Source organism: Ranitomeya imitator, chromosome 5 (genome assembly GCF_032444005.1).
Source record: "Ranitomeya imitator isolate aRanImi1 chromosome 5, aRanImi1.pri, whole genome shotgun sequence".
NCBI classification, from domain to species: Eukaryota; Metazoa; Chordata; class Amphibia; order Anura; family Dendrobatidae; genus Ranitomeya; species Ranitomeya imitator.
The window spans coordinates 243,847,511-243,873,729 of NC_091286.1; the positions used below are offsets into that span (position 1 = coordinate 243,847,511).

The 26,219-nt window shown below is 44.4% G+C and overlaps 1 protein-coding gene across 2 annotated transcripts in view; it reads right to left on the minus strand.

The window, feature by feature from the left end:
• ENPP1 (ectonucleotide pyrophosphatase/phosphodiesterase 1) overlaps positions 1-26,219 on the minus strand; it is a 198,531-nt gene that overhangs the window by 48,782 nt on the left and 123,530 nt on the right. For both annotated transcript variants that reach the window (XM_069726009.1, XM_069726010.1), the window contains exons 7-11: positions 16,893-16,972; positions 14,204-14,323; positions 13,106-13,215; positions 3,057-3,122; positions 479-551 (exon numbers count right to left, since the gene is read on the minus strand). In XM_069726009.1, coding sequence (XP_069582110.1) covers positions 479-551; positions 3,057-3,122; positions 13,106-13,215; positions 14,204-14,323; positions 16,893-16,972 — 449 coding nt within the window. The remainder of the gene's footprint in view (positions 1-478; positions 552-3,056; positions 3,123-13,105; positions 13,216-14,203; positions 14,324-16,892; positions 16,973-26,219) is intronic.

Consider the following 26,219-nt stretch of genomic DNA (forward strand, 5'->3'; position numbering starts at 1 on the left):
TTACCTACCGCCGTCTGTCCTCCAGCGCTATGCTCTGCACTCCTCCTGCTCTGGCTGTGAGCGTCGGTCAGCCGGAAAGCAGAGCGGTGACGTCACCGCTCTGCTTTCTGGCTGCCCGGCGCTCACAGCCAGACCAGAGAAGCAGAGCGCCGAGGACAGACGGCTGTAGGTAAGTATGTAGCGTTTGTTTTTTTACTTTTAGGATGGTAACCAGGGTAAACATCGGGTTACTAAGCGCGGCCCTGCGCTTAGTTACCCGATGTTTACCCTGGTTACCGGGGACCTCGGGATCATTGGTCGCTGGAGAGCTGTCTGTGTGACAGCTCTCCAGCGACCAAACAGCGACGCTGCAGCGATCCGGATCGTTATCGGTATCGCTGCAGCGTCGCTATGTGTGACGGTACCTTTAGGCACACCAGCTCTGTCATGCACATTGATGTGATAAAGATTAAAGATAACATTTAGGTATTTTACTTACCGCACTGCTGACCGGACCATGCCTGTGTCCTGAAGAATCTGGTTCTTCTAAATACAGAGTGTAAAAGTGTGGTCTAAATCAAACAGTGCCAAGAACGACACACACTTGTCAATTATTTTGAATAAACACACAACAGCATTCTAAAATTAAAGGAGTAAACTAAACATTAAACATGGACGATTTCCATCATTATATGTGTTTCTATTTTTTTTTTCTTTTAATTTAAAGTGGGCTTGTCACCAGGTCAAAAGTGGCAGGTTTTTGCTCCATTTTATTCTTGCTGCTCCCTGAGTATTCCATTTTTATTGTTCTATTTTATTGTGGGGCTCTTTTTAGTGCTATTTTTATTGTCTTTAAAAAGGGTTGTTATAACAGGATTCACTGAGGTATGACATAAGACTGGACAATTGCCATAGGACTTGTACCATCTTGGCAAAGACTATAAAAAGATGAACCAAATACAAAGTCACATTGGCGGATTTAAATAAGAAAAAAGCGTAATGCAGGAGCAGCGGTAAGCGTTTGCTCACACTGCCATATAACACGACTGAGTGCTGTCTGCTGTTTTATCGCATAGCACTCTGCCCAATGTTATACTATGGGGGAGTGCAGATATGCAAACTTTTTTCTCATACCAATTTGGCATGAGAAAATAATCACAGCATGCTGTGAGTGGCTCCAGTATTTGGATCAAGTGCTCCTTTACAAGTCTATGGGTGCATGTGAAACATTGCACTGCACTCAGGTGTCATTTAAGTGTAGGCTGACAGACAGAATGGAGAAGATGGACCAATTACGTTCTCCATCTTCTCCTCACCTGGGATGCAATTATCTCATGCTAGAGAATTAAGGTACCTTCACACTGAACAACGTAACAACGATATTGCTAGCGATCCGTGACGTTGCAGCGTCCTGGATAGCGATATCGTGTTTGACACGCAGCAGCGATCTGGATCCTGCTGTGACATCGTTGGTCGGAGCAGAAAGGCCAGAACTGTATTTCGTCGCTGGACTCCCTGCAGACATCGCTGAATCGGCGTGTGTGACCCCGATTCAGCGATGTCTTCACTGGTAACCAGGGTAAACATCGGGTTACTAAGCGCAGGGCCGTGCTTAGTAACCCGATGTTTACCCTGGTTACCAGTGTAAATGTAAAAAAAAAAAAAACACTACATACATACATTCCGGTGTCTGTCGCGTCCCCCGGCGTTCTGCTTCCCTGCACTGTGTGAGCGCCAGCCGTAAAGCAGAGCGGTGACGTCACCGCTGTGCTTTACGGCCAGCCGGTGCTCACAGTCAGTGCGGGAAGCAGAACGCCGGGGGACGTGACAGACACCGGAATGTAAGTATGTAGTGTTTGTTTGTTTTTTACATTTACAGTGGTAACCAGGGTAAACATCGGGTTACTAAGCGCGGCCCTGCGCTTAGTAACCCGATGTTTACCCTGGTTACCAGGGGACTTCGGCATCGTTGGTCGCTGGAGAGCTGTCTGTGTGACAGCTCTCCAGCAACCACACAGCAACGCTGCAGCGATCGGCATCGTTGCCTATATCGCTGCAGCTTCGCTTAATGTGACGGTACCTTTAGGTCACACTCTGATGACATTAGCATAATTGGTCCAATTCTCTCGCATGTATCAATGCCAGTGTGAGCGAGCTCTTATAAGAATAAAAGTAAATACTGGCCACTTTTGGCCTGATGACAGGTCCTCTTTAAAGGGAATCTGTCATGTACTCAAACATAAATGGGGGCGTGGCTTCAGTCATCGTTCAGTACAGAGAGTGGCTGCAGCAACCACGCCGCGGAACTGACTGACAGCCGGCTCAACAGTGCATCATCACTACATAACAACAACAACAGAGGAATTAAGTTAATTAACTCCAAATAGCTAAGCTTTCACTGCAAGGGGTGCACGGCTTTAATCTGCTATTAATCGGCAGATTAACCCCATATCTGAAGGCAATAGCATTTTTTTTATACAGATTACATTTAAGTATAAATAAATATGCAGGAACGCAGCTTAGAATTGCAAATACCATAGGTGTAAGGGATTTTACTATTGTACTTTATTTACCCATAATAGGATTCTCATCAATGTAAAATAAGAATAACTGAAACTAGAAATATTCATGGCCCCTTACCAGCTTGAGAACACCAGCCCCCAGCTGTCAGCTTTAGCAAGGCTGGTTGTCAAAAATGGAGGGTCCCCACTCCGTTTTATTTTAAACTATTTATTTGAATAATTAAAACAAAAACAGTGTGAGGATACCTCTTTTCTTGATAACCAACCTTGCTGAAGCTGACAGCTGAGGATTGCAGCCCCCAGCTGCAAGTTTTACCTGGTTATAGAAAATACAGGGAAACCTATGCCAGATTTTTTAAATTATTTATTTTTGCATTCATAGCGCAGTCGGCGGGTGAAGAATGCTCCCATCAGCCGCTCCTGCTCTCGCTGTTATTAGCAGGCGTAGGCTGGGAGTAATAGTCCCACATATATTGGAGACAGACTTGTGAAAGAGCCCTTAAACTGAAGAATATTTTTAAAGCACACTTTTGATCACATGAAAAGATCTCTCACCTCTTATCTTCAGGTAGATGCAGCCATTTGAGAATAGACATTACTCTAGTTTCAAAAGGAATCGATCTGCAGAAAGAAACATGCTGTATCAAATATTTATCAAAATGTTTTGAAAAGGTCTATGTAGAAAAAGCAGCTAGGGTAGGAACCTGGTGAAAAACATTATGAAACAACGTAAGTGCATAGCTTCAACTGTTACTTGATTTCCTTTTTTAACTGACTTTGCATAGGTCATGTGAAACCATAGCTTCATGTGTGCCACCGGTAATAGCAGCACTGATGTCACTAGAGCAGCACCATTGCTGGAGGCAATTATAGATCACTAGATTGTGGCCCGATTCTAACGCATCGGGTATTCTAGAATATGCATGTCCCCGTAGTATATGGACAATGATGATTCCAGAATTCGCGGCAGACTGTGCCCGTCGCTGATTGGTCGAGGCAACCTTTATGCCATCATCGTCGCCATGGCAACCATTATGACATCTACGTCGATACTGTGCCCGTCGCTGATTGGTCGAGGCCTGGTGGCCTCGACCAATCAGAGACGCGGGATTTCTACGTCCTTTATGACATCATCGTCGCTGTGCCCGTTGCTGATTGGTCGAGGCCTGGCGGCCTCGACCAATCAGAGACGCGGGATTTCTACGTCGATGCTGTGCCGGTCTCTGATTGGTCGAGGCCTGGCGGCCTCGACCAATCAGAGAGCAGGGATTTCCAGGACAGACAGACAGACAGACAGACAGACGGAAAAACCCTTAGACAATTATATATATAGACTAGATTGTGGCCCGATTCTAACGCATCGGGTATTCTAGAATATGCATGTCCCCGTAGTATATGGACAATGATGATTCCAGAATTCGCGGCACACTGTGCCCGTCGCTGATTGGTCGAGGCAACCTTTATGACATCATCGTCGCCATGGCAACCATTATGACATCATCGTCACTGTGCCCGTTGCTGATTGGTCGAGGCCTGGCGGCCTCGACCAATCAGACGCGGGATTTCTACGTCCTTTATGACATCATCGTCGCTGTGCCCGTTGGTGATTGGTCGAGGCCTGGTGGCCTCGACCAATCAGACGCGGGATGTCTACGTCCTTCATGACATCATCGTCGCTGTTCCCGTCGCTGATTGGTCGAGGCCTGGCGGCCTCGACCAATCAGAGACGCGGGATTTCTACGTCGATGCTGTGCCGGTCTCTGATTGGTCGAGGCCGCGCGGCCTCGACCAATGAGAGAGCCGGGATTTCCAGGACAGACAGACAGACAGACAGACGGAAAAACCCTTAGACAATTATATATATAGATTATTACCGTATTTTATATCAGGCCCTGGAGTAGTTGAGCACATATCCAGTAGAAGACTGAACCCATTGAAACTGCACATGGGGTGTGTTTATATTATGAAACATTGGACACTCGCAGTTCTACATAGGATCTGTATCTCTACCACTGTAGGACATTATTGATCACGTCTTTCAGCCGTTGCATTTTTATTTTCAATACTAGCTGAAGAGCCCGGCTTTGCCTGGGCATAGTAAATATCTGTGGTTAGTTATAGCACGTCACATCTTTAATTTTCCTCCTCACATCTCTCATTTTCTCCCTCACACCTTTCATTTTCTCCCTCACTCCTCTCATTCCCCCCTAACACTTGTCATTTCGACCTCACATCTGTCATTTTCCGATCACTACACTATTTTCCCTCACTCCTCTCATTTTGCACTCACACCTTTTCATTTTCACCTCACACCTCTCATTTTCACCTCAGTATATACATGTTTGTCATCTCCCTTATATATAGTATACACCTGTATGTCATCTCCTGTATATAGTATATACCTGTATGTCATCTCCCCTGTATATAGTATATACCTGCTGTGTGTCATCTCCCCTGTATATAGTATATACCTGTATGTCATCTCCTTCTATATATAGTATATACCTGTATGTCATCTCCTCCTGTATATAGTATATACCTGTGTGTCATCTCCCCTGTATATAGTATATATCTGTGTGTCATCTCCTCCTGTATATCGTATATACCTGTATGTCATCTTCTATATATAGCATATACCTGTATGTCATCTCCTCCTGTATAGAGTGTATACCTGTTGGAAATCTGCTCCTGTATATAGTATATACCTGTGTGTCATCTCCTCCTGTATATAGTATATACCTGTATGTCATCTCCTCCTGTATATAGTATGTACCTGTATGTCATCTCCTCCTCTATATAGTATATACCTGTGTGTCATCTCTCCTGTATATAGTATATATCTGTGTGTCATCTCCCCTGTATATAGTATATACCTGTGTGATCTCCTGTATTAGACCTCGTTCACACGTTATTTGCTCAGTATTTTTACCTCAGTATTTGTAAGATAAATTGGCAGCCTGATAAATCCCCAGCCAACAGGAAGCCCTCCCCCTGGCAGTATATATAAGCTCACACATACACATAATAGACAGGTCATTGACTGACAGCTGCCGTATTTCCTATATGGTACATTTGTTGCTCTTGTAGTTTGTCTGCTTATTAATCAGATTTTTATTTTTGAAGGATAATACCAGACTTGTGTGTGTTTCAGGGCGAGTTTCGTTTGTCAAGTTGTGTGTGTTGAGATGTGTGTGGCGACATGCATGTAGCGACTTTTGTGAGATGAGTTTTGTGTGGCAACATGCGTGTAGCAACTTTTTGTGTGTCGAGTTGCATGTGACAGGTTAGTGTAGCAAGTTGTGTGCAGCAAGTTTTGTGCATGGCGAGTTTTGCGCGTGGTGAGTTTTATGTGTGGTGCCTTTAGAGTATGTGCAAGTTTTGTGTGAGGCAACTTTTGCATGTGTTGCAAATTTTGTGCATGTGGCAATTTTTCCGCGTGTGCAAGTTTTGCGTGTGGCGAGTTTTCCATGAGGTGAGTTTTGCACTTGTGGCGAGTTTTGCGTGAGCCTAGTTTATGCATGTGGCGAGTTTTGCGCGTGGCGAGTTTTGAGCGGCGACTTTTGTGTTTCGACTTTTATGTGGCGAGGTTGGTGTATGTGTGGTGAAATGTGTGCTGATGGTGGTATATGTGTTCAAGCACGTGGTAGTGTGTGGCGCATTTTGTGTGTGTGTTCATATCCCGTGTGTGGTGAGTATCTCATGTCGGGGCCCCACCTTAGCAACTGTACGGTATATACCCTTTTGCGCCATCGCTCTCATTCTTTAAGTCCCCCTTGTTCACATCTGGCAGCTGTCAATTTGCCTCCAACACTTTTCCTTTCACTTTTCCCCATTATGTAGATAGGGGAAAAATAGTTTGGTGAATTGGAAAGCGCGGAGTTAAAATTTCACCTCACAACATAGCCTATGACGCTCTCAGGGTCCAGACGTGTGACTGTGCAAAATTTTGTGGCTGTAGCTGCGACGCCTCCAACACTTTTCATTTCACTTTTTCCCCATTATGTAGATAGGGGCAAAATTGTTTGGTGAATTGGAATGCGCGGGGTTAAAATTTCGCCTCACAACATAGCCTATGATGCTCTCGGGGTCCAGACGTGTGACTGTGCAAAATTTTGTGGCTGTAGCTGCGACGGTGCAGATGCCAATCCTGGACATACATACATACACACACACACATACACACACACATTCAGCTTTATATAGTAGACTAGCTGAAGAGCCCGGCGTTGCCTGGGCATAGTAAATATCTGTGGTTAGTTATAGCACCTCACTTCTCTTATTTTCCCATCACGCCTCTCATTTTCCCAATCACATCTTTCATTTTCCCCTTCACATCTCTCATTTTCTCCCTCACACCTCTCATTTTCTCCCTCACTCCTCTCATTCCCCCCTAACACTTGTCATTTCGACCTCACATCTGTCATTTTCCGATCACTGCACTATTTTCCCTCACTCCTCTCATTTTGCACTCACACCTTTTCATTTTCACCTCACACCTCTCATTTTCACCTCAGTATATACATGTTTGTCATCTCCCTTATATATAGTATACACCTGTATGTCATCTCCTGTATATAGTATATACCTGTATGTCATCTCCCCTGTATATAGTATATATCTGCTGTGTGTCATCTCCCCTGTATATAGTATATACCTGTATGTCATCTCCTCCTATATATAGTATATACCTGTATGTCATCTCCTCCTATACAGTGGGGCAAAAAAGTATTTAGTCAGTCAGCAATAGTGCAAGTTCCACCACTTAAAAAGATGAGAGGCGTCTGTAATTTACATCATAGGTAGACCTCAACTATGGGAGACAAACTGAGAAAAAAAAATCCAGAAAATCACATTGTCTGTTTTTTTTTAGCAATTTATTTGCATATTATGGTGGAAAATAAGTATTTGGTCAGAAACAAAATTTCATCTCAATACTTTGTAATATATCCTTTATTGGCAATGACAGAGGTCAAACATTTTCTGTAAGTCTTCACAAGGTTGCCACACACTGTTGTTGGTATGTTGGCCCATTCCTCCATGCAGATCTCCTCTAGAGCAGTGATGTTTTTGGCTTTTTGCTTGGCAACACGGACTTTCGACTCCCTCCAAAGGTTTTCTATAGGGTTGAGATCTGGAGACTGGCTAGGCCACTCCAGGACCTTGAAATGCTTCTTACGAAGCCACTCCTTCGTTGCCCTGGCGGTGTGCTTTGGATCATTGTCATGTTGAAAGACCCAGCCACGTTTCATCTTCAATGCCCTTGCTGATGGAAGGAGGTTTGCGCTCAAAATCTCACGATACATGGCCCCATTCATTCTTTCATGTACCCGGATCAGTCATCCTGGCCCCTTTGCAGAGAAACAGCCCCAAAGCATGATGTTTCCACCACCATGCTTTACAGTAGGTATGGTGTTTGATGGATGCAACTCAGTATTCTTTTTCCTCCAAACACGACAAGTTGTGTTTCTACCAAACAGTTCCAGTTTGGTTTCATCAGACCATAGGACATTCTCCCAAAACTCCTCTGGATCATCCAAATGCTCTCTAGCAAACTTCAGACGGGCCCGGACATGTACTGGCTTAAGCAGTGGGACACGTCTGGCACTGCAGGATCTGAGTCCATGGTGGCGTAGTGTGTTACTTATGGTAGGCCTTGTTACATTGGTCCCAGCTCTCTGCAGTTCATTCACTAGGTCCCCCCGCGTGGTTCTGGGATTTTTGCTCACCGTTCTTGTGATCATTCTGACCCCACAGGGTGGGATTTTGCGTGGAGCCCCAGATCGAGGGAGATTATCAGTGGTCTTGTATGTCTTCCATTTTCTAATTATTGCTCCCACTGTTGATTTCTTCACTCCAAGCTGGTCGGCTATTGCAGATTCAGTCTTCCCAGCCTGGTGCAAGGCTACAATTTTGTTTCTGGTGTCCTTTGACAGCTCTTTGGTCTTCACCATAGTGGAGTTTGGAGTCAGACTGTTTGAGGGTGTGCACAGGTGTCTTTTTATACTGATAACAAGTTTAAACAGGTGCCATTACTACAGGTAATGAGTGGAGGAAAGAGGAGACTCTTAAAGAAGAAGTTACAGGTCTGTGAGAGCCAGAAATCTTGATTGTTTGTTTCTGACCAAATACTTATTTTCCACCATAATATGCAAATAAATTGCTAAAAAAACAGACAATGTGATTTTCTGGATTTTTTTTTCTCAGTTTGTCTCCCATAGTTGAGGTCTACCTATGGAACTTGCACTATTGCTGACTGACTAAATACTTTTTTGCCCCACTGTATATAGTATATACCTGTATGTCATCTCACCTGTATATAGTATACACCTGCTGTGTGTCATCTCCCCTGTATATAGTATATACCTGTATGTCATCATCTCCTACATATAGTATATACCTGTATGTCATCTCCTTCTATATATAGTATATACCTGTATGTCATCTCCTCCTGTATATAGTATATACCTGTGTGTCATCTCCCCTGTATATAGTATATATCTGTGTAATCTCCTCCTGTATATAGTATATACCTGTATGTTATCTTCTATATATAACATATACCTGTATGTCATCTCCTCCTGTATATAGTATAAACCAGTGTGTCATCTCTCCTGTATATAGTATATATCTGTGTGTCATCTCCCCTGTATATAGTATATACCTGTGTGTCATCTCCTCCTGTATTAAACCTCGTTCACACGTTATTTGCTCAGTATTTTTACCTCAGTGTTTGTAAGCTAAATTGGCAGCCTGATAAATCCCCAGCCAACAGGAAGCCCTCCCCCTTGCTGTATATATTAGCTCACACATACACATAATAGACAGGTCATGTGACTGACAGCTGCCGTATTTCCTATATGGTACATTTGTTGCTCTTGTAGTTTGTCTGCTTATTAATCAGATTTTTATTTTTGAAGGATAATACCAGACTCGTGTGTGTTTTAAGGCGAGTTTCGTTTGTCAAGTTGTGTGTGTTGAGTTGCGTGTGGCAACATGCATGTAGCGACTTTTGTGAGATGAGTTTTGTGTGGGGACATGCGTGTAGCAACTTTTTGTGTGTCGAGTTGCATGTGACAGGTTAGTGTAGCAAGTTGTGTGCAGCAAGTTTTGCGCATGCCAAGTTTTGCGTGTGGCGAGATTTATGTGTGGTGCCTTTTGAGTATGTGCAAGTTTTGTGTGAGGCAACTTTTGCATGTGTTGCAAATTTTGTGCATGTTGCAATTTTTCCGCGTGTGCAAGTTTTGCGTGTGGCGAGTTTTCCATGAGGTGAGTTTTGCACTTGTGGCGAGTTTTGCGTGAGCCTAGTTTTTGCATGTGGCGAGTTTTGCGCGTGGCGAGTTTTGAGCGGCGACTTTTGTGTTTCGACTTTTATGTAGCGAGGTTGGTGTATGTGTGGTGAAATCTGTGCTGAGGGTAATATGTGTTCAAGCACGTGGTAGTGTGTGGCGCATTTTGTGTGTGTGTTCATATCCCCGTGTGTGGTGAGTATCCCATGTCGGGGCCCCACCTTAGCAACTGTACAGTATATACTCTTTGGCGCCATCGCTCTCATTCTTTAAGTCCCCCTTGTTCACATCTGGCAGCTGCCTCCAACACTTTTCCTTTCACTTTTCCCCATTACGTAGATAGGGGCAAAATTGCTTGGTGAATTGGAAAGCGCGGGGTTAAAATTTCACCTCACAACATAGCCTATGACGCTCTCGGGGTCCAGACGTGTGACTGTGCAAAATTTTGTGGCTGTAGCTGCGACGCCTCCAACACTTTTCCTTTCACTTTTTCCCCATTATGTAGATAGGGACAAAATTGTTTGGTGAATTGGAAAGTGCGGGGTTAAAATTTCACCTCACAACATAGCCTATGACGCTCTCGGGGTCCGGACGTGTGACTGTGCAAAATTTTGTGGCTGTAGCTGCGACGCCTCCAACACTTTTCCTTTCACTTTTTCCCCATTATGTAGATAGGGACAAAATTGTTTGGTGAATTGGAAAGCACGGGGTTAAAATTTCACCTCACAACATAGCCTATGATGCTCTCAGGGTCCAGACATGTGACTGTGCAACATTTTGTGGCTGTAGCTGCGACGCCTCCAACACTTTTCCTTTCACTTTTTTCCCCATTATGTAGATAGGGGCAAAATTGTTTGGTGAATTGGAACGCGCGGGGTTAAAATTTCGCCTCACAACATAGCCTATGACGCTCTCGGGGTCCAGACGTGTGACTGTGCAAAATTTTGTGGCTGTAGCTGTGACGGTGCAGATGCCAATCCCGGACATACATACATACATACACACACACAGACATACACACACACATTCAGCTTTATATATTAGATATTGGGACAGAAATTGTTGACAAAGTGAAAATAGCCTTAAAATACTCTAAACAGCCTCATATTCAGTGGGGAAATTAAGAATTTGATACATTGACGATTTTACAAGTCTTCCCCCCCTCAAGGTAATGGAAAGGTCTGGAATTTATGTCTTGTAGTTACATTTCACCTGTGAGAGACAGAATCTAAAAAAAATCCAGAAAATCACATTGTATGATTTTTACATAATGAATTTCCATTTCATAGCTTGAAATAAAGTATTTGATACGATAGAAAAACAGAACATCATATTTGGTACAGAAACCTATGTTTGCAATTACAGAGGTCAGACGTTTCCTGGAGTTCTTGACGAAGTTTGCACACATTGCAGCAGAGATTTTGGCCCACTCCTCCATACAGATCTTCTCCAGATCTTTCAAGTTTTGGGGCTGTCGCTGGGCAACATTGAATTTCAGCTCCCTCCAAAGATTTTCTGTTGGGTTCAGGTCTGGAGACTGGCTAGGCTACTGCAGGACCTTGAAATGCTTCTTATGGAGCCATTTTTAGTTGCCCAGGCTGCGTGTTTTGAGCAATTTTCAAGCTGGAAGACACAGACACGACACATCTTCAATACCCATACTAAGGAAATGAGGTTGCTGGCCAAAATCTTGACATACATGGCCTCATCCATCCTCCCTTTAATAACGAGCAGTCATCCTGTCCCCTTTGCAGGAAAGCACCTCCAAAGTATGATGTTTTCCCCACCATGCTTCACAGTTATGACTGTACTCTTGTATTCATTCTTCTTCCTCCAAATATGGTGAGTGGGGTTGATACCAAAAAGTTTTATTTTGGTCTCATCTGACCTTATGACCTTCTTCCCTGCCTACTCTGGATCATGCAGATGGTCATTGGTGAGCTTCAAACGGGCCTGTACATTTGATGACATGAGCAGGAGGATCTTGTGTGCCCTGCAGGATTTTAATCCATGATGGCGTAGTATGTTACTAACGGTAATGCTGGAGACTGTGGTCCCATCTCTCCTCAGATCATTAACCAGGTCCACCCATGTAGTTCTGGGCAGATTCCTGACTTTTCTCAGAATCATCCTTACCCTACGAGGCGAGATCTAGCATGGAGCCCAAGACCGAGGACAGTGATCTTGTGTTTCTTCCATTCTCTAATAATTGCGCCAACAGTTGTCTTCTCACCAAGCTGCTTGCCTATTGTCCTATAGCCCATCTCAGCCTTGTGCAGGTTTACAATTTTGTCCCTGGTGTCCATTGACAGCGCTTTGGCCTTGGTGGAGACTGCAGTGTGATTGAGTGTGTGAACAGGTGTCTTTTAGAAAGGTTATGAGATCAAACATGTGCAATTAATACAGGTAATGAGTGCAAAGTAAAAGGACTTCTGAAAGAAAAACCAGCAGGTCTGTGAGAGCCAGAATTCTTGCTGGTTGGTAGGTGATCAAATACCATGCAATAAAATGCAATTTAATCATTTAAAAATCATACAATGTGATTTTTTGTTGTTTTATTTTTAGATTCTATCTGTCATAGGTGAAGTGTACCTACAATAAAAATTACAGACCTCTCCATTCTTTGTAGGTGGGAAAAAATTGGCATTGTATCAAATACTTATTTTCCCTACTGTATATACCAGGATAAGGGACATACTGTATTTATCAGGATGGGGAGATATATACCAGCATGTGGACCAGGATAAGAGACATATATACCAGGATGGGGATACTAGGATGGTGCCAGGAAGGGTAACATGTATACCAGGATTGAGGACATATATATGTCCCAGTATGTGGGACATAGATACCACAAAGGAGCCCAAGATGGGGGACATTACCACATAATGGGGGAAGAGGGCCAACTTGTATGTCCTTATGGGATTTATAACACTACAAGGGCCCATACATCTGACCAACATGCAGTAGTGGGGAGGGGGGGGCGTCCAGGTCCAAATCTAGCATTGGGGCCCATCGGATTCTAGTTACGCCACTGATTCCCTTCGGTAACACTTATATAACTATTTCAAACCAATCTTGCAGAAAAACAAACAAATAATAATAATTGTCCTGAATAAGATCATGAAAATTTCCATTAATTCAGGAAAATGTATGGTCATCTAAGTGCAATTCAGGTGAATGTCTTTTAGGTATGTTGTTTTTTTGTCTTGTTATGAATGATAGGAAATGTGTAATTGCCAAGTATCTCTTTTTAAGCCTCTATAATACCGTAAGCTATACGGAACAACATTAAAAAACAATACAGCTTGTAATTACCCATTGTATTCTTTATAATTATTTGGATATGTTCCATTAATCTTAACATCCGATCCTGGCCAGAAGTAAGTCCCAGTCTTTAACCCATGGTTCATAGCAGTTATCCAGACCTACAAATGGAGAATGTTTAATAAGACTAAATACTGTAATTAGCTACTTGACGACTCCACTATCGAAATAGCAAAATAAGTAGGGCTTATATAGAAAACTGCATTCTGGTAACACGTATTACATGATTTTTAATTATGTCTTTTTATAAAGAGGAAAAAAATAGCATGCCTTCAAAATGTTTTCCCTACTGTGCGTCTATCGGATTTGCAAAAGTAGCGCAAATATCCATTTAAAAACAATACTGCAGCAGCCATAGAGCACATGAAAGTCACAGTATTTATCAATGTGTTTTCCCTCAGTTTTGAGGCAGAAGACCTTGAAATGTTGCTACATTTTTGTACAACTCTAATTTGGGTGAGATAGAAGAAAGTATGCCAAAATTATTTTCCAGTCCCTGAGTGCAGTAATATTTCTGGATATCGTGCACGGCAGTTGAAGGATATGCTAAATTCATTAAGAGGCGGCACATATCACAAGGAGGAGGGGGGTGATAGAAGCTGCAGAAAAGTGACTGTGGGGCCATCCTGTGACCTCTAGTTTGAGAATCCTCAAAAGTACATATGGTGATATAGCAGGATTAGGAGAAGAGCGGGGAATTTTATAATAAAGCTAAGAGGATAGTGGAACTTTGTGCTTAAAGATAGATATTGATAAAGGGCCCTATGGCTATCACATAACTAGAGATGAGCGAACCCAAACTTTAAAGATAGGGGTCCGCGTTCCGGTGTTGAACTCCAAAGTTCAGGTCTCAATTGTTTTCAATGGGGTTTGGGTTCTGGTTATAGTTTGGGTACACATCTGGTGCCCAAACCGAACTTTAGTCCAAAGTTCAATCGGGTACCAGAACCTGAACTTCCACGGGTCCGTTCATCACTACAGATAACCCCTTTAATTAAGGTAGCAATTAGAATCTGAAAATTTGAGAACAACATGTTCCACAGTAAATGCAGATCTTATCTAACCATATTTCCTTTTAATTATACATACAGGTTCTCCTTGGTACCATGAAGGATGAAACTTCTCTGGGTTTCGTAATGTGAAAAATGCATTCCGGTGAGGATCATACATTTTGTTGTCTACAAGCCCATGTGATTCTGGGTAGAGACCCTGTAACACACAGAAAAGAGAAGACGCAGATGATATTTGTTTGTAAAGGTAAAAGCATTTACCTTATCAACATACATAAAGAACAAATGAAGCATCTGTGCTGAATGTGTCCACGAGAGGAAGCTCTTTTTTTAAGGGATTTCCAGCTAAAAAGATTTTGTGGTTTCATAGGATGAAAAAATAAAAAACACACAAAATAATACAATTTCTACTCGTTTTGTAATATGAAATTGAAGCTTATTGTTGAAATTGATCGGCAGTCATTTAATAGCTTATTTACTTCTAAAGTGAACGCGACTATCTGAGATAGTCTTTAATGGTTAAAGCCAAAAAAATACTGTATATACTCGAGTATAAGTCGACCCGAGTATAAGCAGAGGCACCTAATTTTTCCACGAAAAACTGGGTAAACTTATTGACTCGAGTATAAGCCGGGTACGCGTTGTCCCTTCATTCCTATCCTGGTATCCATGGCTCCCCATCCCTGTCCTTGTATGCATGGCTCTTCCATCCCTATCCTTGTATGCATGGCTCCCTATCCTTGTTCTTGTATGCATTGCTCCACCGTCCCTGTCCTTGTATGCATGTGTGGCGCCCTTAAGGGTCCAGTCGCCACACAGTACTGCACCTTATCCAGAGGTGCGATATTCGGCTCTCAGGTAAGGAGGGGGCATGACACAGAGCCCTACACCCGCATCCAACACTAGACAATTTAGTCAGGGCACCTGGACGTACCCTAAGGGAGGAAGGTCTCATCTCAGGCTGGATAGGAAAAGGTGTTGGAGGAGTAAGTGGGGTATGTAGAGTAGGGGAGGAGCTTAGTAAGCAAGAGTCAGGAAAGATCTAGAAAGAGAGTTGGTGAGAGGAGTGGAGCTGAGCTGACGTGAGGGTCTGCAGCTCCTGTCAGACAGAAAGACTGAAACAGACAGAAAGGAGTTTCCAGAGAGAGGGAGAAGCAGAATGAAGCTCTCAGAAGGACAGAAGGGGTCCTAGGGGCACAGATCGTGAGATATCCATCTGTGGGGCCCATCTCCGCCGGCGTGGTCGGTGGAGGGACCAGGTCACAGTCAGGTGATCAGCCCCATTCTAGTGGAGAAACTAAGGACTCAGCTAGCTAACCGGAGGCTGTGGTATTTGTATGTGCCACAGCCACATCTGCACACATTCGCAGAAAAGACAGCCAAATAGGATCCAGGGGGATTCAGCGCAAACCGCCCATCAAGATCTGCGGCTGCCGACTTGGGACACTGTGTGGCAGGCGCAGGGCAGGAGAGGCGAAGCCAGAGCAGAGAGAAGGCCAGGAAAGGACATATGAAAGAGGGTTCTGGAGAGTGCATCCAAACTGCTTGAGAGCTGGCTGAACCACAAACCTGGAGGACACAGCACCCCAGCTGGGGCAACTAAGAACTGTGAGTAAAGCATTGGAAACTGAGTCATCACATTTATTTACTGCGCCATCCACCCTGCACCACATCCACCATCAGCATCACCATCATTTACAACCAAAGTGCTCTGGGACTAAAGCTCTGCCTGTGGAGAGCAGTACCAACTCTGCTGCATCACCATCAGCCCCAGCAGTCTCTTCAAGCAGCGTTGGCTAACATCTCACATTTGCCAAATACAATAGGTGGTGTCACGAACATTTAATTCCATAAACTTTATTCTCCTTTTATTGGACGTCCAGGGCCACGGACCGGGTCACTGGGCCACGTCCCCTTTAAGAATCGGCCCGGTAGCGAGTATCCCCACAGCCCTGGCGGGCGCTCCACATGGCTCCCCCATTGCTGTCCTTGTATGCATGGCTCTTTATCCCCTAACCTTGTATGCATAGCTCCCCCATCCCTGTCCTTGTATCCATGGCTCCCCCATCACTGTCCATGTATGCATGGCTCTTTATCGCCATCCTTGTAGGCATGGCTCCTTATCCCCTATTATTGTATACATGGTTCCTATTTTTAAAAAAAAACATCCTACTTACCTTGTCGGCGCACCCTCACTGCATCTCGTTCTGGCACTGGCAGCTCTTCCTGCCGAGAGATCACGTGGCACCGCTCATTAAGGTAATAAATATTCCCTCCACACCTATGGGAGTGGAGAGGCGTGCATATTCATTACCTTAATGAGCAGGGCCACATGACCGCTTGGCGGAAAATGCTGCTGGCACCATAATGAACGAGATGCAGTGAGGGAGCACAGGAAGGTATGTAGGATGTGTGCTCTAAGCCGGCAGCTGTGCAATCACTGTGCGCTATTACAGAGAAATGAATATTCATTTCTCTTTAGCAGCGGCACAGGCTTTAGCCACAGCTGCTGACTCCTGCCTCTGTGACCCACTGCTCCGCCGTGTCCCCTCCCCCGCTGACTTTCTGGGACAATGAATCGTGTATAAACCGAGGGGAGCGTTTTCCGCACAAAAAAATGAGCTGAAAAACTCGGCATATACAGGAGTATATACGGTAAATCAATCATCGGTATTGGCTACTTTGGCAGCTTATAAATACATATGTAATGAACAAGTAAGCAAACAACTTAGCAAAGCAAAACATAAAAAGAAATATGAATTACTTACAGTTACAATGCTGTAATGGTTGGGAAAAGTTTTTGATGGATACACTGGTCGTAAAGAACGTGTATATGTTCCACATTGCTCTGAAATGTAAGCAAAACCCAGAAAGTCAGAGAAGTAAAATATTAATATCACCTTACATGAAGTGTCATCTGAGGTGGAGACAATTGGAAAAAAGGTGTTCTTTTACAAGATGCTTTATCTAGTGAGGACAGCGATTTTACACACACACACACACACACACACATACATATATATATATATGTTACAAAATCACTGGCAAAGTGCTGGAGTGGAGATATGTTTCACTGAGACTATTAACTGCAGTGTTTTGAAACATAGAAGTTTGCTCCAGCACACTGTGCTGAGAGGGGTTAATCGCCATTTTAAGGGCTGGGTTTATGTGGACAGCCATAGAGCACATGAGAGGTTATCCACCTTATCTCCACCGCAGAGTGTGGTCTGGGGTTTAAATAGTCGGCTTTCTGAGGCATTCAGGGTGGAGTAGGCCTGGGAGAGGAACTATGACAAGGAATAGGAACCATTATATGTGAATTTTCCTCCACAGGCGGATCCCCGGAACACCACAGACTGTGCTACATGTTTTGTATTTCCCTGGTCTACAAAGGCCTTATTTATTTTTGTGAACTGTGCGCTGGCTTATGCAGCACCCGTAATAATATGGAGCAGAGTGAGCCAATCTACATTATATACTGTATATATATATATATATATATATATATATATATATATATATATATACACACATACACTATACATATATATATATATATATATATATATATATATATATATATATAGTACATACATACATACATACACACACACTGCATTACCCTATTCCTGCCCCTGAAGACAACTGATTTGTCATGGTTTGGATAGGGTTAATGCCCTGCCCTCTCAGGGTTAATTGTTGTGGCCTCCTTTTGGATCTGGGAGGGATATTTATACCCACGCTGGACTAGGATTCTCTGTCAGTTATGCTTTCGTTTGGTCTGTGTGCCTGACCCCCCTGGTGTGCGTGAGCGTATTGTGTTGTTCGTTTTGCTCTCCATGCTTGATCTGGTCTGTTTGATCCTGTCAGCTTCTCTGCTTTATATTTCTATTCATTCATTTACTCGGCCTTCTGACCTTTGGTTCCACCTGACTATTGTTCTGTCTCACCCTCCAGTACCTCGCTTGTCCCCTGGTTATTGACCTCGGCACATTTTACAACTCTCCGGCGCCATTCACCTCCTTTGCACCCCGGCGCCTGGCTCCGCCCCATGGCCACTCCCCCTCTGTCACATGGTTCAGGTCCTGCTTGCTACCCGGTGAGTTCTCCACTGTTCTGCTCTGGGCTCCCTCACTGCAGCTGTTAGCCTCCCGGCAGTAGTTACGCCCGGGAGCCTTGACACGATTCACGAATAAAACTGCACATCGCACAGTGCAAGTAACATCTGTCTACTGTAATGTGCTAATGTGTTTTGGTGATGTACAGTATATACGGTGTTAGAGCGTAGTGTCAATATAGCATAAGGATAAGCTCAGGACAGCATAGGATATAGAACAGGTTATCATGTAGATAGGAAATGGTTAATGTTCGAATTGGTCCAGTGGAAGAGCACTAGTACTGATAAGAAGGGGGGCACTTTCTGGTTAAAGGGAGTTCGCTGTCAGCCAGTGAAGTGAGGAGGAGAGTTCAGGTTCAGGTGGATAGGCTTACTACGGGTAGAATGTGCCAAACGTTCAGGGCACTGGGTAGCCAAATAGAGATCCTTCATGGGCATTCCAATAATGTCTGGAGCCTGGGGCTCAGGCCAGATACAATGGAGAAGACTTGGCCTCCCCACATCATGAGGTCTGTGGACATGGAGTTACATTGGGGGCAAGTGGCCGGTCACAGGTGCACTGCCAGAGAGGACAACGAATCCCTAAGGCCAATGGAGTCAGCAGACTTGGGGGTAGTCCAGAATGAATGTATGGCAGAACAGAGAAGGAGTTGTACTAAGTAGGAAGTTAGTCTGAATTTCTGTGTCATATCCCACCTGTATCCACCTGATGAACTTGGACTGTTTAGTAATAGTTTGACAGATGCAAAGAACATGGTGTCCCATGTACTGTGTGCGGCGGCTCCTGAGCATGGAAGCCTTAAGGCAGCGGAGGCCTGCAGCCTAAAAGTGAGTGTGTCTGTAAAGTGCCAGAGCGCAACGAAACAACACCTCAGTCGCAACTACCGCACTGCTTCACTTTACTTATTAACATATATTTCCATATAAACACTTCATCCTGTATAAGGACACATATTTAGACTACAGTTCATCTTTACTCATAATATACTATTTTAATATTACACACACACATATTGCAGTTGCAATGAAGAAGACTTTCCAAACATACTGCAGCAGCTGAGCAGTTGTCGAACCTTCCCAAAACAATTACCTGTGACTGCATTTAATATGAAAATAACTTTGGTATTACTTTGAGAAATTAGAGCCACAAGAGAATTTATTCCTTAAATTAACTAAGGCTGTGCATCCCACTGTTAGATAAATTGCAGTTATGAACTATGCTATGTTCCCTGGTGTATTCTCTATGCAGCAGATTCTTTACATACCTAAAGAACAGTTCCATTAATCATATGAAAATATTTCTCAGTTCCTACAAATGTTAGATGAAAGGGAAAGTATTTATTAATGTGGTATCACTGTATATGCCCGGTGAAAGGGAACATTCGGAAACTTCCCCAAGTCATGTGATTCTTACATGGGAACACTTTTTTCTAGACTGGTGAGGATTTGCATTCCACAATGGATAATCTTTATTTGTGACAGTAATTTTCACACAGCAAAGCGCTTACTTGATTGAAAGGATAAAGTTACTTAAAATCATTTCAATGTTATATTCTAATCACCTTGTGCATTGGCATGGCTATGGCTTCCACAAAATGCTTGACATTTCTTACCAAGTACATATTATAATGTGCTCACACATTTTAAGGCTTTTTTTCATACTACTTGCTTAATTTTGATTCATTTTAGTACAATATCCAATCTTAAAGGGGATATCCAGCACTCTGAAAAAAAAGTGCCTAAGCACTAGCAGGCAGGTAGTTGCTACCTACAGTACCTGCCTGTTGTGCCCGATGCAATTCTACACTGGCGGAGAGCAGTCACAGAAATCCACTGATGTCACATTGACAAAGTGGCAATTTATTTTCCTGTTGACAGGGTGGGAGACTACTGGAGTCCTCTTGACTGACAGCCAGCTCTCCACTGCCTAATTGGGGGAAGCCAGCTGTCAATCAGCATGATGCCAGTAGTGCTACACTGTGAACAGGAAGAGAAACCGCTGCTCTGTTGACAGGAGCAGCTGAATCTCTGGCAGGAGCGGTCAATGACCGACGCCGGGTACAACAGGCAGGTAGTTGCCTCTGTTATCAACATTATGCCTTTTAGTGCTTATGCACATTTTTTAAGTCCCTGATATCCCCTATAAGCAGTGCAGTATTGATATATTAAATCAACTGGAATGATTTTGTTCTCATCTGAATGAATCTCAGTTTGAAGTGGTGTCACAATCTACTATATAATTGTCTAAGGGTCACTTCCGTCTGTCTGTCTGTCTGTCCTTCTGTCACGGTTATTCATTCGCTGATTGGTCTCGCCAGCTGCCTGTCATGGCTGCCACGACCAATCAGCGACGGGCACAGTCTGGAAAAAAATGGCAGCTCCTTATTCCCCGCAGTCAGTGCCTGTCGCCCGCATACTCCCCTCCGGTCACCGCTAACACAGGGTTAATGCCGGCAGTAATGGACCGCATTATGCCGCGGGTAGCGCACTCCGTTACCGCCGCTATTAACCCTGTGTGTCCCCAACTTTTTACTATTGACGTTGCCTATGCGGCATCAATAGTAAAAAATGTAATGTTAAAAATAATTTAAAAAAAACAAAAAACTGCTATACTCACCCTCCGTTGCAGCTCGCGCCGGCCGCCATCTTCCGTTGCAGGTTCCGGTGGCAGAAGGACCTGCCATAACGTCACGGTCATGTGACCGCGACATCATCACAGGCCCTGCGCGCCTGCGCGACAAGGACCTGTCATGACGTCATGGTCATGTGACCACAACGTCATCACAGGTCCTGCACTAATACCAACCCTGGGACCGGAACCTGCCATGGACTACCAGGGCTCCCTTGGAAAGGTGAGTATATGTTTATTTTTTATTTTTTCACCTGTGACAAACCTGGCTGGGCAATATACTACGTAGCTGGGCAATATACTATGTGGCTCTGTGCTGTATACTACTTCGCTGTGCAATATACTACGTGGCTGGGCAATATAGTACGTGGCTGGGCAATATACTACGTAACTGGGCAATATACTACGTGACTGGCCAATATACTACGTGGCTCTGTGCTGTATACTACTTCTCTGTGCAATATACTACATCACTGGGCAATAAACTACGTGGCTGCGCAATATACTACGTAACTGGGCAATATACTACGTAACTGGGCAATATACTACATGGCTGGGCAATATACTATGTCACTGGGCAATATACTACGTGGCTGGCCAATATATTACATCACTGGGCAATATACTACGTCACTGGGCAATACACTACGTGGCTGGGCAATACACTACGTGGCTGTTATGTCTGCTAATGAAAGGTGTAATGAAGGCAATCCAGAGACACAGTGGGCCTAGCGATCAGAGCGCACACAGTGATCTGACAAATACCCAAAAACAAAAGAACGAGCTCTGAGACGTGGAAACTCTGTAGACTGCACACCTGATCCTATCCTAAACACAACTAAAAGTGGCTGTGGATTGCGCCTAACCACTACCTATGCAACTCAGCACAGCCTAAGAAACTAGCTAGCCTGAAGATAGAAAAATAGGCCTGACTTGCCCCCAGAGAAATACCCCAAAGGAAAAGGCAGCCCCCCACATATAATGACTGTGAGTAAGATGAAAAGACAAAACGTAGGGATGAAATAGATTCAGCAAAGTGGGGCCCGATATTCTTAGACAGAGCGAGGACAGTAAAGCGAACTTTGCAGTCTACAAAAAACCCTAAAGCAAAACCCACGCAAAGGGGCAAAAAAGACCCACCGTGCCGGACTAACGGCACGGCGGTACACCCTTTGCGTCTCAGAGCTTCCAGCAAAACAAAAGACAAGCTGGACAGAAAAAAGGCAACAAAATAGCAAAAAAGCACTTAGCTATACAGAGCAGCAGGTCACAGGAACAATCAGGAGAAGCTCAGATCCAACACTGGAACATTGACTAGGAGCAAGGATAGCAGCATCAGGTGGAGTTAAGTAACGAAGCAGCTAATGAGCTCACCAGAACACCTGAGGAAGGAAGCTCAGAAGCTGCAGTACCACTTGTGACCACAGGAGTGAATTCAGCCACAGAATTCACAACAGTACCCCACCCTTGAGGAGGGGTCACCGAACCCTCACCAGAGCCCCCAGGCCTACCAGGATGAGCCGCATGAAAGGCACGAACAAGATCGGGAGCATGAACATCAGAGGCAAAAACTCAGGAATTATCTTCCTGAGCATAACCCTTCCATTTAACCAGATACTGGAGTTTCCGTCTAGAAACACGAGAATCCAAAATCTTCTCCACAATATACTCCCATTCCCCCTCCACGAAAACCGGGGCAGGAGGCTCAACAGATGGAACCATAGGTGCCACGTATCTCCGCAACAATGACCTATGGAATACATTATGTATGGAAAAGGAGTCTGGGAGGGTCAGACGAAAAGACACAGGATTGAGAACCTCAGAAATCCTATATGGACCAATAAAACGAGGTTTAAATTTAGGAGAGGAAACCTTCATAGGAATATGACGAGAAGATAACCAAACCAGATCCCCAACACGAAGTCGGGGACCCACACGGCGTCTGCGATTAGCGAAAAGTTGAGCCTTCTCCTGGGACAAGGTCAAATTGTCCACTACCTGAGTCCAGATCTGCTGCAACCTGTCCACCACAGAATCCACACCAGGACAGTCCGAAGACTCAACCTGTCCTGAAGAGAAACGAGGATGGAACCCAGAATTGCAGAAAAATGGAGAAACCAAGGTAGCCGAGCTGGCCCGATTATTAAGGGCGAACTCAGCCAATGGCAAAAAGGACACCCAATCATCCTGGTCTGCAGAAACAAAACATCTCAGATATGTTTCCAAGGTCTGATTGGTTCGTTCGGTCTGGCCATTAGTCTGAGGATGGAAAGCCGAGGAAAAGGATAGGTCAATGCCCATCCTACCACAAAAGGCTCGCCAGAACCTTGAAACAAACTGGGAACCTCTGTCAGAAACAATATTCTCAGGAATGCCATGCAACCGAACCACATGCTGAAAGAACAAAGGTACCAAATCAGAGGAGGAAGGCAATTTAGCCAAGGGCACCAGATGGACCATTTTAGAAAAGCGATCACAGACCACCCAAATGACTGACATCTTTTGAGAAACGGGAAGGTCAGAAATGAAATCCATCGAAATATGTGTCCAAGGCCTCTTTGGGACCGGCAAGGGCAAAAGCAACCCACTGGCACGAGAACAGGAGGGCTTAGCCCTAGCACAAATCCCACAGGACTGCACAAAAGTACGTACATCCCGTGACAGAGATGGCCACCAGAAGGATCTAGCCACTAACTCTCTGGTACCAAAGATTCCAGGATGACCAGCCAACACCGAACAATGAAGTTCAGAGATAAGTTTATTAGTCCACCTATCAGGGACGAACAGTTTCTCCGCTGGACAACGATCAGGTTTATTCGCCTGAAATTTTTGCAGCACCCGCCGCAAATCAGGGGAGATGGCAGACACAATGACTCCTTCCTTGAGGATACCCGCTGGCTCAGATAAACCCGGAGAGTCGGGCACAAAACTCCTAGACAGAGCATCCGCCTTCACATTTTTAGAGCCCGGAAGGTACAAAATCACAAAGTCGAAGCGGGCAAAAAATAACGACCAACGGGCCTGTCTAGGATTCAAGCGCTTGGCAGACTCGAGATAAGTCAAGTTCTTATGATCAGTCAATACCACCACGCGATGCTTAGCTCCTTCAAGCCAATGACGCCACTCCTCGAATGCCCACTTCATGGCCAGCAACTCTCGGTTGCCCACATCATAATTACGCTCAGCGGGCGAAAACTTCCTGGAAAAGAAAGCACATGGTTTCATCACTGAGCAATCAGAACCTCTCTGTGACAAAACCGCCCCTGCTCCAATCTCAGAAGCATCAACCTCGACCTGGAACGGAAGAGAAACATCTGGCTGACACAACACAGGGGCAGAACAAAAACGACGCTTCAACTCCTGAAAAGCTTCCACAGCAGCAGAAGACCAATTGACCAAATCAGCACCCTTCTTGGTCAAATCGGTCAATGGTTTGGCAATGCTAGAAAAATTACAGATGAAGCGACGATAAAAATTAGCAAAGCCCAGGAACTTTTGCAGACTTTTCAGAGATGTCGGCTGAATCCAATCCTGGATGGCTTGGACCTTAACTGGATCCATCTCGATAGTAGAAGGGGAAAAGATGAATCCCAAAAATGAAACTTTCTGCACACCGAAGAGACACTTTGATCCCTTCACAAACAAAGAGTTAGCACGCAGGACCTGAAAAACCATTCTGACCTGCTTCACATGAGACTCCCAATCATCTGAGAAGATCAAAATGTCATCCAAGTAAACAATCAGGAATTTATCCAGGTACTCACGGAAGATGTCATGCATAAGGGATTGAAACACTGATGGAGCATTGGCAAGTCCGAACGGCATCACTAGATACTCAAAATGACCCTCGGGCGTATTGAATGCAGTTTTCCATTCATCTCCTTGCCTGATTCTCACCAGATTATACGCACCACGAAGATCTATCTTAGTGAACCAACTAGCCCCCTTAATCCGAGCAAACAAGTCAGATAACAATGGCAAGGGATACTGAAATTTAACAGTGATCTTATTAAGAAGGCGGTAATCAATACACGGTCTCAGCGAACCATCCTTCTTAGCTACAAAGAAGAACCCTGCTCCCAGTGGTGATGACGATGGGCGAATATGTCCCTTCTCTAGGGATTCCTTCACATAACTGCGCATAGCGGCGTGTTCGGGCACGGATAAATTAAATAATCGAGCTTTAGGGAATTTACTACCAGGAATCAAATTGATAGCACAATCACAATCCCTATGCGGAGGTAGGGCATCGGACTTGGGCTCTTCAAATACATCCTGATAATCAGACAAGAACTCTGGGACCTCAGAAGGGATGGATGACGAAATCGACAAAAATGGAACATCACCATGTACCCCCTGACAACCCCAGCTGGATACCGACATGGAATTCCAATCCAATACTGGATTATGGGTTTGTAGCCATGGCAACCCCAACACGACCACATCATGCAGATTATGCAACACCAGAAAGCGAATAACTTCCTGATGTGCAGGAGCCATGCACATGGTCAGCTGGGCCCACTACTGAGGTTTATTCTTGGCCAAAGGTGTAGCATCAATTCCTCTCAATGGAATAGGACACCGCAAAGGCTCCAAGAAAAACCCACAACGTTTAGCATAATCCAAATCCATCAGATTTAGGGCAGCGCCTGAATCCACAAACGCCATGACAGAAAACGACGACAAAGAGCATATCAAGGTAATGGACAGAAGGAATTTGGACTGTACAGTACCAATGACGGCAGACCTAGCGGACCGCTTAGTGCGCTTAGGACAATCAGAAATAGCATGAGTGGAATCACCACAGTAGAAACACAGACCATTCAGACGTCTGTATTCCTGCCGTTCCACTCTGGTCATAGTCCTATCGCACTGCATAGGCTCAGGTTTAACCTCAGGCAATACCGCCAAATGGTGCACAGATTTACGCTCGCGCAAGCGTCTACCGATCTGAATGGCTAAAGACAAAGACTCATTCAAACCAGCAGGCATAGGAAATCCCACCATGACATCCTTAAGAGCCTCAGAGAGACCCTTTCTGAACAAAGCTGCCAGCGCAGATTCATTCCACTGAGTGAGTGCTGACCATTTCCTAAATTTCTGACAATATAGTTCTATATCATCCTGACCCTGGCACAAAGCCAGCAAATTTTTCTCAGCCTGATCCACTGAATTAGGCTCATCGTACAGTAATCCGAGTGCCAGGAAAAACGCATCGACACTACTCAATGCAGGGTCTCCTGGCGCAAGAGAAAATGCCCAGTCTTGAGGGTCGCCGCGCAAAAAAGAAATAATAATCAAAACCTGTTGAATAGGATTACCAGAAGAATGAGGTTTCAAGGCCAGAAA